This window comes from Gigantopelta aegis, chromosome 9 (assembly GCF_016097555.1).
Source record: "Gigantopelta aegis isolate Gae_Host chromosome 9, Gae_host_genome, whole genome shotgun sequence".
Lineage (NCBI taxonomy): Eukaryota > Metazoa > Mollusca > Gastropoda > Neomphalida > Peltospiridae > Gigantopelta > Gigantopelta aegis.
Window position 1 is genome coordinate 35597450 of NC_054707.1, and position 15988 is coordinate 35613437.

Below are 15988 nucleotides of genomic sequence, written 5' to 3' on the forward strand. Positions count from 1 at the left end.
AGAAACAAATAAGGATAAGAAAATAAAATAAATTTAAAGACATTTTTAACACATATTAAGGTGAATATCTATGGGTGCCACTATGACAGATCTAGGACTGTAGTTTGGGAGAAAAGGTGTGAAATACATTACAGAAGTAACATATCTATCAATCAACCAATCATGTTACAGTAGTTTGCAGTTGTCCCAAGTGAAAGTATTATTTTTCTTACCTTGATAAGCCTGTTGATTTCCATGTGGTGGAGAGAACCGAAGCTGATCTAAATAAAGAATGGAAATCTTCACTTAATATACTGTTCAGTAGGTATTACATATAAAAATTCTTTAAAATTTTGTACTGAACTACATATGGAAAAGACTTTTGGAAGGAAGGAAATGTTGTATTTAACGACGCACTCAGTACATTTTATTTACAGTTGTATGGCATTGGACACATGGTTAAAGACCACACAGATATTGAGGTAGAAAACCTGCTGTCACCACTTCATGGGCTACTCTTTTCAATTAGCAGCAAGGGATCTTTTATATGCACCATTCCATAGACAGGATAACACATACCATGGCCTTTGATGTACCAATCGTGGTGCACTGGATGGAGCGAGAAATAGCCCAATGAGCCCCCATGACGGGGATCGATCTCAAACCAACCGCACATCAAGTGAGCCCTTTACCACTGGATTACGTCTCTTCCCGAAATGACTTTTGGAAGCATGATATCAAACAAATAAAAAATTTAAACTTTCAAGTAACTTTAAAAACACCCCACCCTCTGACACACACAAACATGCATGAATGGACTCAAATCCATAGATTGATGTTGGTAAAAATTTACCCCAACCAATTCTGATAAAGCATGATTCAATAATATTAAAAAAATGAAAGGCAACAAAATGAAGTTTCAGTCACTTACAAACATTAAAACAATCAGAAATGCACTGAATATTAGTGCCGGGAATCGGTTGGGATTTCATCATCGATCATTGGTTATAATCGGTTTGAACCAACCAATCAACTTTCAATTACACAATCGGTTAGAATTCTATGACCATGAGAAGGCTTTGAATTATAAGGACCATGTACCTATTGTATGCATCCTGCAAATGGCTAATTTTACCTTTATTAACTATTTAATATAATTTTTGAGGTAGAAATGGACAGGTGCTTTGGACCGACAAGAATGACAAAAGTGGGACCGGCAAACACACGTTTAAAAAAACCAAATCCGGTCTCAGAGATCGAGAATCGGTCCCAGACCGGGGAAAAAGGGCTTTTCCCCACCCCTGTTATGTACACATGAAAACAAACCCAAACCACTGTATATTTCCATCAATTTTATCATCTAAACTGGAGGAACAATTACAGTTAACATTTCCCTCACACAATCGATTATGGATTTTTATAATTGATCATCACATCGGTAAAGACAATCTGATCAATTTTTGATTACCATCGATCACTGGAACATCACTACTGAATATACAGATGGTGGTATTCTAAACAAGAAAAATGTATAATTTAATATGTAATTTCAGCAATTAATAAGGCTCTGTTAATCGATAACAGGTTTATGGCTGCAAACACACGGCAGCCTCTTAAAACAAACTTCTATTTCTTAACGCATGTAAGTCCTGATTGAATATTGATTTTGTTAAACTTGAACCGAGATTAAAACAATCTTGATTACCCAAGAATAGTATTTTAAACAATGAGGTCTGGTGAAATTATTAAAAAGAATGAAAAAAAAAAAAACATAAACATTTAAAATCAATGTCATGAAAATTTGACAAAAACAAAGATTTTTATAACCATGTGGGTAAGGCCAAACAAAATCAATTAATTTCTGGTCTCTGGTCAGCACGCGCATCAATTCTGATCATTGCATGTCAAATTTTTTTTTTAAATTTCCCCGTGGTATGATGTCATTTTTCCGGACTTTTCTAAGTAGTGTCGTAAAACTGCATTTAGAACCAAAATGTCATTGCGCATGAACTAGGACATGCATTCTGATTTCAATTTAATATGCCTCTTATTTCGCTATCAAATATATCCACCTTTTTTGTGTAATCTGTGTTTCTAAAAAAACAAAAAAGCAAAACAAATCCCCATTGCTGGACCAATTCTGGAACTTCGGTCTGATCAGAAATCAACTTTTTCTTTTTGATGCTTAATGAAATTTTAATCTTACCTGAATAATTGTGAGGATTTGCATGTGGTGGAGAAAAGTTCATATGATCTGCAAAAAACAAAAGTAGTTAAGTAAAATAACATAATTAAAAGAGGATATCTGTTTTCAACTAAATCAAATTGTTTAATAAAAAGTATTCTAGATTCTTTACTAATAAATATAATGAACGACATTATTAAATTCTAAATATCAATACAAATGATGACTTGTGTGAGAATTTCGCAGAATTAAATGTCTCACCTACCATTCTGATAAACATCCATAGGTGCAACTCAACTATAAACCAAGTTTCAATTACCTAGGACCAAGGGTGGTGCAGACGGCTTGGCTGGGATGGCCATGGTGGTATCACTTTTCAAAGAGGTACGGCATGGCCGTATTACTTTTTTGTTCATATTTGTTGTATCTGTGAAAATGTTCTTCACAGGTGAATTTGAAAGGAGAGTCTGGCAACCTCGAGCCGTTCCACTATTGTTTACACTGCACCGCCCCTGCCTAGGACTAATACTTGTGACATACTGATCTAAACATAAAACTTTAATGCAGAAGTTGACGCCGTTGTCGTAAAGGCGAGACAAAAATACCTTAGAAAAAGTTTGTTTTGTTTAACGCCACCACTAGAGCACATTGATTTATTAATCATCAGCTATTTGATGTCAAACATTTGGTAATTTTTAATAGTCTTAGAGAGGAATTCTGCTACATATTTCCATTAGTAGCCAGGGATTTTTTTTATATGCACCATCCCACAGACAGGATAGCACATACCACTGTCTTTGATATACCAGTTGTGGTGCACTGGCTGGAATGACAAACAGCCCAATTGGCCCACAGATGGGGATCAATAAATACCTCAGTAATGCTCAATGCAGGTAAAATATGTTATTATATTTTATTTTTCTGTAATATGAGAGCTTTATAAGATGCTTCAGTTATCTTCAAGATGAACATTTTTTTTTTTTAATAAAGTAAAGTAAAGTTTGTTTTATTTAACGACGCCACTAGAGCACATTGATTTTTTATCTTATCATCGGCTATTGGACGTCAAACATATGGTCATTCTGACACTGTTTTTTTAGAGGAAACCCGCTGTCGCCACATAGGCTACTCTTTTATGACAGGCAGCAAGGGATCTTTTATTTGCACTTTCCACAGACAGGATAGCACAAACCATGGCCTTTGTTGAACCAGTTATGAATCACTGGTCGGTGCAAGTGGTTTACACCTACCCATTGAGCCTTGCAGAGCACTCACTCAGGGTTTGGAGTCGGTATCTGGATTAAAAATCCCATGCCTTGACTGGGATCCGAACCCAGTACCTACCAGCCTGTAGACCGATGGCCTAACCATGACGCCGGTATTTTTTTAATAAGTTCAGTTGAAACAAGAAACCAACTTACCTTGAAAATTTAATGGATTCCCATGAGAAAGATGATCTGAAACAGAAACAAAACAAAACAAATATTATACATATAGACAGTATTTTAAAAATATAATAATTATTGTACTTGGCTGATTGGCTAATTACTGATTAGAAGAACAACTGAAATATTTGTAATTTTAAAATAAAAAGTGGACTAATTTTTTTAACTTTATAATAAAATATGGATAAAGTTTGGAACATATAGTAGAGAAATCAGCCTCGGTGGCATCGTGGTTAAGCCATCAGACTACAGGCTGGTAGATACAGGGTTCGCAGCCCGGTACCGGCTCCAACCCAGAGCAAGTTTTAACAACTCAATGGATAGGTGTAAGGCCTCAGTGGATAGGTGTAAGGCCACTACACCTCCTTCTCTCTCACAAACCACTAATCAACTAACAATTAACCCACTCTCCTGGACAGACAGCCCAGATAGCTGAGGTGTGTACCCAGGACAGCATGCTTGAACCTGAATTGGATATAAGCACGAAAATAAGTTGAAATAAATAAATAGTATAGGTATTTTATAAGATATTTTGCAACTCGTACATAAAACCAACAGTAGGAATAACACTTTTTTCTCGTTATTATGAATACAAAGTACACAGTAAAATACATTTAAACCATACAGCTCATAGTTCATAATTTTATTATGGAGATAATTTTATGGGTATATCTAATTAAGGTTCAAGCATGTTTTCCTGGTTATACTATATTAAGTGATACCCGAAATGGATCCTTGGCAGTGACTTATTTTATCTCACCTTTTACCCATCTATGCCTGGTTCAAGCAATATAGAGTTTTTGTATAGCTGTGGTAAACCAATAAACAGAATGAAGTATCTATCAGGAGGTGAGTATGGTTGGTAAACCAGTAAAATGGATGACGTACCTTGAATATTGTGGTGGTTGCCACCAGGAGGAGAGTAAGGTTGGTAAACAAGTAAAATGGATGACATACCTTGAATATTGTGGTGGTTGTCATTAGGTGAGTATGGTTGGTAAACCAGTAAAATGGACGACATACCTTGAATATTGTGGTGGTTGTCATTAGGAGGTGAGTATGGTTGGTAAACCAGTAAAATGTATGACATACCTTGAATATTGTGGTGGTTGTCATTAGGAGGTGAGTAAGGTTGGTAAACCAGTAAAATGGATGACATACCTTGAATATTGTGGTGGTTGTCATTAGGAGGTGAGTATGGTTGGTAAACCAGTAAAATGGATGACATACCTTGAATATTGTGGTGGTTGTCATTAGGAGGTGAGTATGGTTGGTAAACCAGTAAAATGTATGACGTACCTTGAATATTGTGGTGGTTGTCATTAGGAGGTGAGTAAGGTTGGTAAACCAGTAAAATGGATGACATACCTTGAATATTGTGGTGGTTGTCATTAGGAGGTGAGTATGGTTGGTAAACCAGTAAAATGGATGACATACCTTGAATATTGTGGTGGTTGTCATTAGGAGGTGAGTATGGTTGGTAAACCAGTAAAATGGATGACATACCTTGAATATTGTGGTGGTTGTCATTAGGAGGTGAGTATGGTTGGTAAACCAGTAAAATGGATGACATACCTTGAATATTGTGGTGGTTGTCATTAGGTGAGTATGGTTGGTAAACCAGTAAAATGGACGACATACCTTGAATATTGTGGTGGTTGTCATTAGGAGGTGAGTATGGTTGGTAAACCAGTAAAATGGATGACATACCTTGAATATTGTGGTGGTTGCCACCAGGAGGAGAGTAAAGTTGGTAAACCAGTAAAATGGATGACGTACCTTGAATATTGTGGTGGTTGCCACCAGGAGAAGTGTATGGTTGGTAAACCAGTAACATGGATGACGTACCTTGAATATTGTGGTGGTTGCCACCAGGAGGAGAGTAAGGTTGGTAAACCAGTAAAATGGATAATGTACCTTGAATATTGTGGTGGTTGCCATCAGGAGGAGAGTAAGGTTGGTAAACCAGTAAAATGGATGACATACCTTGAATATTGTGGTGGTTGTCATTAGGAGGTGAGTATGGTTGGTAAACCAGTAAAATGGATGACATACCTTGAATATTGTGGTGGTTGTCATTAGGTGAGTATGGTTGGTAAACCAGTAAAATGGACGACATACCTTGAATATTGTGGTGGTTGTCATTAGGAGGTGAGTATGGTTGGTAAACCAGTAAAATGGATGACATACCTTGAATATTGTGGTGGTTGTCATTAGGTGAGTATGGTTGGTAAACCAGTAAAATGGACGACATACCTTGAATATTGTGGTGGTTGTCATTAGGAGGTGAGTATGGTTGGTAAACCAGTAAAATGGATGACATATCTTGAATATTGTGGTGGTTGCCACCAGGAGGAGAGTAAAGTTGGTAAACCAGTAAAATGGATGACATACCTTGAATATTGTGGTGGTTGCCACCAGGAGAAGTGTATGGTTGGTAAACCAGTAACATGGATGACGTACCTTGAATATTGTGGTGGTTGCCACCAGGAGGAGAGTAAGGTTGGTAAACCAGTAAAATGGATAATGTACCTTGAATATTGTGGTGGTTGTCATTAGGAGGTGAGTATGGTTGGTAAACCAGTAAAATGGATGACATACCTTGAATATTGTGGTGGTTGTCATTAGGTGAGTATGGTTGGTAAACCAGTAAAATGGACGACATACCTTGAATATTGTGGTGGTTGTCATTAGGAGGTGAGTATGGTTGGTAAACCAGTAAAATGGATGACATATCTTGAATATTGTGGTGGTTGTCATTAGGTGAGTATGGTTGGTAAACCAGTAAAATGGACGACATACCTTGAATATTGTGGTGGTTGTCATTAGGAGGTGAGTATGGTTGGTAAACCAGTAAAATGGATGACATATCTTGAATATTGTGGTGGTTGCCACCAGGAGGAGAGTAAAGTTGGTAAACCAGTAAAATGGATGACATACCTTGAATATTGTGGTGGTTGCCACCAGGAGAAGTGTATGGTTGGTAAACCAGTAACATGGATGACGTACCTTGAATATTGTGGTGGTTGCCACCAGGAGGAGAGTAAGGTTGGTAAACCAGTAAAATGGATAATGTACCTTGAATATTGTGGTGGTTGTCATTAGGAGGTGAGTATGGTTGGTAAACCAGTAAAATGGATGACATACCTTGAATATTGTGGTGGTTGTCATTAGGTGAGTATGGTTGGTAAACCAGTAAAATGGACGACATACCTTGAATATTGTGGTGGTTGTCATTAGGAGGTGAGTATGGTTGGTAAACCAGTAAAATGGATGACATACCTTGAATATTGTGGTGGTTGTCATTAGGTGAGTATGGTTGGTAAACCAGTAAAATGGACGACATACCTTGAATATTGTGGTGGTTGTCATTAGGAGGTGAGTATGGTTGGTAAACCAGTAAAATGGATGACATATCTTGAATATTGTGGTGGTTGCCACCAGGAGGAGAGTAAAGTTGGTAAACCAGTAAAATGGATGACATACCTTGAATATTGTGGTGGTTGCCACCAGGAGAAGTGTATGGTTGGTAAACCAGTAACATGGATGACGTACCTTGAATATTGTGGTGGTTGCCACCAGGAGGAGAGTAAGGTTGGTAAACCAGTAAAATGGATAATGTACCTTGAATATTGTGGTGGTTGTCATTAGGAGGTGAGTATGGTTGGTAAACCAGTAAAATGGATGACATACCTTGAATATTGTGGTGGTTGTCATTAGGTGAGTATGGTTGGTAAACCAGTAAAATGGACGACATACCTTGAATATTGTGGTGGTTGTCATTAGGAGGTGAGTATGGTTGGTAAACCAGTAAAATGGATGACATACCTTGAATATTGTGGTGGTTGCCACCAGGAGGAGAGTAAAGTTGGTAAACCAGTAAAATGGATGACGTACCTTGAATATTGTGGTGGTTGCCACCAGGAGAAGAGTATGGTTGGTAAACCAGTAACATGGATGACGTACCTTGAATATTGTGGTGGTTGCCACCAGGAGGAGAGTATGGTTGGTAAACCAGTAACATGGATGACGTACTTTGAATATTGTGGTGGTTGCCACCAGGAGGAGAGTAAGGTTGGTAAACCAGTAAAATGGATCATGTACCTTGAATATTGTGGTGGTTGCCATCAGGAGGAGAGTAAGGTTGGTAAACCAGTAACATGGATGACGTACCTTGAATATTGTGGTGGTTGCCACCAGGAGGAGAGTAAGGTTGGTAAACCAGTAAAATGGATGACATACCTTGAATATTGTGGTGGTTGCCATCAGGAGGAGAGTAAGGTTGGTAAACCAGTAACATGGATGATGTACCTTGAATATTGTGGTGGTTGCCACCAGGAGGAGAGTAAAGTTGGTAAACCAGTAAAATGGATGACGTACCTTGAATATTGTGGTGGTTGCCACCAGGAGAAGAGTATGGTTGGTAAACCAGTAACATGGATGACGTACCTTGAATATTGTGGTGGTTGCCACCAGGAGGAGAGTATGGTTGGTAAACCAGTAACATGGATGACGTACTTTGAATATTGTGGTGGTTGCCACCAGGAGGAGAGTAAGGTTGGTAAACCAGTAAAATGGATCATGTACCTTGAATATTGTGGTGGTTGCCATCAGGAGGAGAGTAAGGTTGGTAAACCAGTAACATGGATGACGTACCTTGAATATTGTGGTGGTTGCCACCAGGAGGAGAGTAAGGTTGGTAAACCAGTAAAATGGATGACATACCTTGAATATTGTGGTGGTTGCCATCAGGAGGAGAGTAAGGTTGGTAAACCAGTAACATGGATGATGTACCTTGAATATTGTGGTGGTTGCCACCAGGAGGAGAGTAAGGTTGGTAAACCAGTAAAATGGATGACATACCTTGAATATTGTGGTGGTTGCCATCAGCAGGAGAGTACGGTTCTGAACCGGAGTCGGGCGGACTGTCTGGCAGAGGACTGAAACAGAAGACAACAAATATATACCTATGCAATTCATATGTGAACACACAGTACAGAGGTTTCTTGTTTTAATGACACCACTAGAGCACATTGACTTATTAACCATTGGCTACTGGATGCCAAACATTTGGTAATTTCTGATACGTAATCGTCAGAAGAAACCTACAACATTTTTCGGTTAGTATTAGTAGTAAGGGATCTTTTATATGTACTTTCACACATACAGGACAGCATATACCATGACCTCTGACACACTTGTTGTGGAGCACTGGTTAGAATGCCAAAAAAAACCCCAATGGGTCCGTCAAAAGGATTTGATCATATGACCCAATGATCCCAGGCGAGTACAACCTATGACATGATTGTAAAATAGCTATACCAGGTCCAAATCCTGGCAATAAAATATTTGCTTTGTGAAGTCAATAAACTTTATTTTAAAAAAGCACCTCCCCCCCAAAAAAAAAAACCTACACCCATCCCCCCAACAACAGGCGAGTGCTCTGCCAACTGACTAGATCCTGCCATTGAGCATGCAACCTTGCTATTTAGTCCGATAATAAATAGTGATTCACAGCATGATACCAAATGTAGGTCAACAGTAAAGGATTTAACATCAAACATTTAAAACACACAAGTAATCATTTTAAATATATTCAGCATCTCAATGCCAGACCTCACCGACTTCACTAATATAACTATTTTGTATGAATTATCAATACCTCAGTGCTCTGTAATAAACAGCAAATGATGGCATAATGTAAAATACCGGTTGACACCACTCAAAATGTTTGTCAAAACTAAGTAAGCCAGGTGGGTGTAGTGATGTACACAGAGACTGCACCCAAGCAGGAAGTGGAGACAAGTAACTTGAAAAGGTGGACAGTTCAGAAGATAAAAAAATGGGATTGAACAGACAAAATTGATTCATGACTAGTAAGACTACTTAAAAAACAGGAATCAAAATCACAAAAGTAAGAGGCAGTGGGTAATAAAAAACAACCTCAAACATTGTGAGCAGTCCACAGATAGGTTTTGGATCGCGGTCTTATATGATTTGAATCACTGTCTTATAGCATTTAAATCAGTCTTATAGGATTTGAATCACTGTCTTATAGCATTTAAATCAGTCTTATATCATTTTAATCACTGTCTTATAGCATTTAAATCAGTCTTTACAGGATTTGAATCACTGTCTTATAGCATTTAAATCAGTCTTATAGGATTTGAATCACTGTCTTATAGCATTTAAATCAGTCTTACAGGATTTGAATCACTGTCTTATAGCATTTAAATCAGTCTTATAGGATTTGAATCACTGTCTTATAGCATTTAGATCAGTCTTACAGGATTTGAATCACTGTCTTATAGCATTTAGATCAGTCTAATATGATTTGAATCACTGTCTTATAGCATTTAAATCAGTCTAATATGATTTGAATCACTGTCTTATAGCATTTAAATCAGTCTTATAGCATTTGAATCAGTCTTATAACATTTAAATTGATCTTATAGCATTTGAATCACTGTTTTATAGCATTTAAATCAGTCTTATAGCATTTGAATCACTGTCTTATAGCATTTAAATCAGTCTTGTAGGATTTGAATCAGTCTTATAGCATTTGAATCAGTCTTATAGGATTTGAATCAGTCTTATAGGGTTGAATCAGTGTTTTATAGATTTGAATCAGTCTCATAGGATTTGAATCAGTGTCTTATAGGTTTGAATCGGTGTCTTATAGGTTTGAATCAGTGTCTTATAGATTTGAATCAGTCTTATAGGATTTGAATCAGTCTTATAGGTTTGAATCAGTGTCTTATAGATTTGAATCAGTGTATTATAAGATTTGAATTAGTGTATTATAAGATATGAATCAGTCTTATAACATTTGAATAATTGTTTTATAGGATTTGAATCACTGTCTTATAGATTTAATTCACTGTCTTATAGATTTGAATCACTATCATAAAAGATTTAAATTACTGTCTTACAGTTGTCTTATAGGATTTAAATCACTGTCTTCAACCTATCTTAATACAATACCAGATCAAAGAATTTGCCACGTTCAGAAAAGTATTAACTAGCATGAGAAATAATAATGCCAGAAATCATTTGTGTTTTCAAAATAAAATGTTAGGACATTTTTTTAAAAAGAAGAAAGAAACCTAAAATATTTTATTATTATAAGAAGTCAAATAATAAAACAGTGAACTTGTAACAAAGACTAATCTATTTAAAACCCTCAATCCTGTTCCACCCCCTGCCCCTCCAGCCCCAACCATCACCATCACCAATTCTCGACCTACTGCCAACAGCAAAAACAAACATTCCAGCCACTGGCTTATTACATATCTGTCTGTCAGAAGTGACAAATCGTCATCTTGGTTGACGCTATATTCAGATTGTATCATCATCATACGGATGTATCATTACTTGACTGGTAGCCAGCCTCGCGTGTGCACTGTGACGTGACAAGTATTGCGGCGGAGCGAGCGGGCGCAGATCACCGGTTTGGACAGGTGGCACCACCAGGTACGAGTGTGTACCACTCTGAACCTGTCGCCCATCAACTCGTGTTGACAAAGAACATTTCAGACAAATATCAAATATTTCGATGGATGTTAAATCCTAATGGACTAACTCTATTATTTTTTTTTATTTTTTTTTTTATCGCTAATTAATTCAAATATGTAACATGAGTTAATCTCTTGATGAAGAATTTAGGTTAATTTTTATTATACTATCATTGACTTTAAACGACAAAACTGTGTGACAGACTTAACCTCATTTAGTTCAATCCTGAAGAAGAATTAACCTAATTTTAATTACTGTATACCAACCCCTGCAATTGCCCACAGAAATCTGCAACGCCGTGGAGTTTTTCATTTTTCATGACACTGTTTTGCTGTGGAATATATTTAAAAAAAATTCCACTGCTTGTTTTTTGCTGTGGACGTTTTCTTAATTGCAGAGTTTGGTATACTGATAGGAAAATAAAACAGGGAATAGATAGAATAGATGTTCAACGACACCCCAGCACGAAAAATACATCGGCCATTGAGTGTCAACACTATGGTAAAGGCAAAACAAAAACAGGGGAATACATGTTAATATTTGACATCAAATTTAATTTACTACCGAGTAGTTCTGGCTTAATAAAATACTTAGACGTAATGTCAGACTGAAAGGGTGGGACGTATCCCAGTGGTAAAACACTCGCTTAATGCAGTTTAGGATCGATCCCCGTTGGTGGCCCCATTGGTCTATTTCTCGTTCCAGCCAGTGCTCCACAACTGGTGTAACAAAGGATGTGGTATGTACTATCCTGTCTGTGGAACAGTGCATATAAAAGATCCCTTGCTGCTAATAAAAAAAAGTAGCCCATGAAATGGCAACTGCGGGTTTCCTCTCTCTATATCTGTGTGGTCCTTAACCATATGTCTGAAGCTACATAACCAACCGTAAATAAAATGTGTTGAGTGTGTCATTAAATAAAACATTTCCTTCCTGTTAGACTGCCAGTATTGCAATAATATTAACTTCCTGATACTGTGCGTGAGGGGTTTGGTTGTAGTAAACATTTAGTGTTACTTATTTATGTGTTCCCTTATTTTTCAATCAGTATATTATCTACTGTAAATAAAAAACCCACAAAAAAAAAGTAGTTTGTTTTATTTAACGATGCCGCTAGAGTACATTGATTTTTTATCTTATCATCGGCTATTGGACGTCAAACAAATGGTCATTCTGACACTGTTTTTAGAGGAAACCCGCTGTCGCCACATAGGCTACTCTTTTTACGACAGGCAGCAAGGGATCTTTTATTTGCGCTTCCCACAGGCAGGATAGCACAAACCATGGCCTTTGTTGAACCAGTTATGGATCACTGGTCGGTGCAAGTGGTTTACACCTACCCATTGAGCCTTGCGGAGCACTCACTCAGGGTTTGGTGTCAGTATCTCGATTAAAAATCCCATGCCTCAACTGGGATCCGAACCCAGTACCTACCAGCCTGTAGACCGATGGCCTGCCACGACGCCACCGAGGCTGGTAAATCCACAAAAAAACCCCACAACATTAATGCATTCAAAATTCAAAATCATATTTGGAATATAGCCCAGTGGTAAAGCACTCATCTGATGTGCGATTGGTCTAGGATTGACTCCTGTCGATGGGCCCATTGGCCAGTGCACCATAACTGGTATACATTAAAAGCCATGATAGGTGCCATCCTGTCTGTGAGATGGTGTATATACTAATGGAGGTTTCCTCTCTAGGATCGTAATATCTCAAACTGATCAAATGTTTGACATCCAATAGCTGATGATTCATAAATCAATGTATTCTAGTGGTGTTGTTAAACAAAACAAACTAACTTTTCAAAATCATATCTCTGCACAAAGCAGAGTATGAAGGATGTTTTGACACAGTCACAATTGCTCTCAGGAATCATTATGTCTATCCTCTACTGTATACAAAGTCTGCCACTCCAGAGCCAATTCACAGCTTAGGCAAGGCCAATGTGTGTCTCAATAACCACTAATAAAAACAAGTTAAAGATTGTTTTTGTGTAAATGACACCACTAGAGCACATTGATTTATTAGTCATCGGCTATTGGATGTCAAACATATGGTCATTTTGACACAGTCATAGACAGGAAACTTGCCACATTGTTCCATTAGTAGCAAGGAATCTTTTATATGCACCATCCCACACAGGATCACACATACCACAGCTTTTGATATACCAGTCGTGGTGCACTGGCTGGAGTGAGAAATAGCTCAATGGGCCCACCGATGGGGATTGACCCAAGACCGACCGTGCATCAAGTGAGCGGTTTACCACTGGGCTACGCCCCGCCCCCATGTGGAGTTTAAAGTATGGTTATTTTAACACTAAACTGAGGGCGAGTGCCACCATGTAGACAAAAACGCAGCAAGGAATTTATTTTATATGTGCTTTCTCATACACAGGACAGTACACATTGGTTTTGCAAAGCAATCTCTGGATGAGCAGAATATCTTGCTAAATGACCTATTACAGTAAAAAAAATAATGGCAAAAATCCAGTTATTTTCCAATTTTTTTTTAATCATTACATGAATTTGTTTTCTCTCACCAAATTAAAATAACATTTGCCATTAGTTTTTAAACTGTTGAATATGGCATCCGGGCAAAGCTAGCCCTGCTTTTGATATATCAATCATGGGGCAGTGTATGGGATAGGAAAAACCAGAGACCATCGAAGGGTTGATCCCTTAACCTGTCGCACCTCAGGTGAGAACTCTACCACTGAAGTTATAGTTTGTTTTTGTTTAACAACACCACTAGAGCACACTGATTTATTAATCACTGGCTATTGGATGTCAAACATTTGGTTATTCTGACATACAGTCTTAGAGAGGAAACCTGGTACATTTTTCCATTAGTAGCAAGGGATCTTTTATATGCACCATCCAACTCACAGGATAACACATACCACGACCTTTAATATACCAGTCATAGTGCACTGGCTGCTCTACCACTGAAAGACATCCTGCTATTTAAAATAGCTTCTACGATTATAGAGTCATTTCCGTGACGTAACGGTACCAGTTAGTGCCAGACCTGTGAAGTAATGTGTCATCATGTGAGATGGTCTAACCAGGCGTGAAGTGATTTCAAAATGCCTCGCAGCCATCAGATTACCAGTATTACTAACAACAATGATTTTGATGGATTATTTATCTTCAATATTGTTTCCTTCTTAATTCTAACTTTAAGTGCATATACAGTTGAATCCAGTTGGCTCGAACCCCCATCGGTGCTCGAGAAATTGTTCGACCCATTGGATAGTTTGACCATTTGGTCAACAATGTGTAAGTTTAACTTGGGACTTCATTTTTGGTTCGAGCATTGTGGTGTATTTGACCCTTCCGAGTTCAAAAGAAAGAAAGAAAGAAATATTTTATTTAATGACGCACTCAACACATAGTATTTACGGTTATATGGCGTCAAACATATGGTTAAGGACCACACAGATATTGAGAGAGGAAACCTGCTGTCGCCACTTCATGGGCTACTCTTTTCAATTAGCAGCAAGGGATCTTTTATATGCACCATCCCACAGGCAGTGTAGTACATACCACAGCCTTTGATATACCAGTTGTGGTGTACTGGCTGGAACGAGAAATAGGCCAATGGGCCCACCGATGGGTTCGACCCAACGAGATTCTACTCTAGTTAAATCTTTAGCACTGCAATGATTCTATTTGCCACTAGTCCAGTTATAATCAGATTTGGATGATCACGACCGATAAAATAAAATCCTACCCAGCTTGGGTATCACATAAAAATGAACTGACAGGATGTAGCCCATTGGTAAAGTGCTCGCTTAATGCATCGTTGGTTTGGGATTGATCCCCGTCGGTGGGCCCATTGGGCTATTTCTCATTCCCACCAGTGCACCATGACTGGTATATCAAAGGCCATGGTATGTACTATCCTGTCTGTGGGATATTGCATATAAAAGATTCCTTGCTACTAATGGAAAAAATGTAGCAGGTTTCCTCTCTAAAACTATGTAAAAATTACCAAATGGTTGACATCCAATAGCTGATGATTAATAAACAAAACAAACTTTTCTGGACGAAAGAACTGACCCATGCAAGATCTAGCACCCAAGACGAAGTGTGTGCTACAACAGCTTGCTCTGAATGTGCATGTTAAAATTATGTCCAAATCCAAGTCCATATAAAGGAAATATCCACCAAACTATGAATACTGAAAAAAGACCACAAAGCCCAAGACCGATTCAAATTTTATGCTTAACAGCACAGAGGTGTACGGATGTAACTTAAAATGTCATGTTAGCTGGAACTTCCTCTTGTGCTATATTCAGTAGATTCAAAATACATATAGAAGGTGATTAACAAACTAAATAAAAATAAACCATGTCACAATACATAGCGGCTACTGTAAGTGACCTTGACCTTTGACTGTGTGACCCCCAAAAGCAATCTCAAGTAACATCTTTGTATCAATGAGGCAAGTCTGGAGTCCACATAAAGGACCTGGAATCAATACCCATTTCCCTCACCCGCTACCATCCCTGGTTGGGCTGCTTGTGCTCCTTCACGCATGCCAGCATGGGCAAACCCCTCTTCCAACCACCCCTCAAACTTTTCCTGTCCTAAACGGAGGAGCCGGCGAGAGACGACACCAGTGCCCATATCAGGCGTGCACTACAATAGCTTGTTCTGAATGTGAACATTAAATCCTATGACCTGACCCGACAGGATGCACATTTTCCAAAATCTCAATGGCCATTAACTCAATATCAAGGTCCAAGAAGGACAAAATATATTTAAATAATCACTGACCTTTTAATTATTTTTTTTTAAATTACTGGCCAAATTTACGAAGCCTGCTTTTGACTTCAGGTACACACATTTACAAT

General features: G+C 38.1%; 1 protein-coding gene across 3 annotated transcripts in view; it reads right to left on the bottom strand.

Annotated features, from left to right (window-relative positions):
- Positions 1-15988, bottom strand: part of LOC121381911 (myelin regulatory factor-like) — a 128818-nt gene that overhangs the window by 49520 nt on the left and 63310 nt on the right. For all 3 annotated transcript variants that reach the window (XM_041511324.1, XM_041511323.1, XM_041511325.1), the window contains 4 exons: positions 8473-8549; positions 3586-3621; positions 2186-2233; positions 213-260 (listed from right to left, as the gene is read on the bottom strand). In XM_041511324.1, the coding sequence (XP_041367258.1) occupies positions 213-260; positions 2186-2233; positions 3586-3621; positions 8473-8549 (209 nt within the window). The remainder of the gene's footprint in view (positions 1-212; positions 261-2185; positions 2234-3585; positions 3622-8472; positions 8550-15988) is intronic.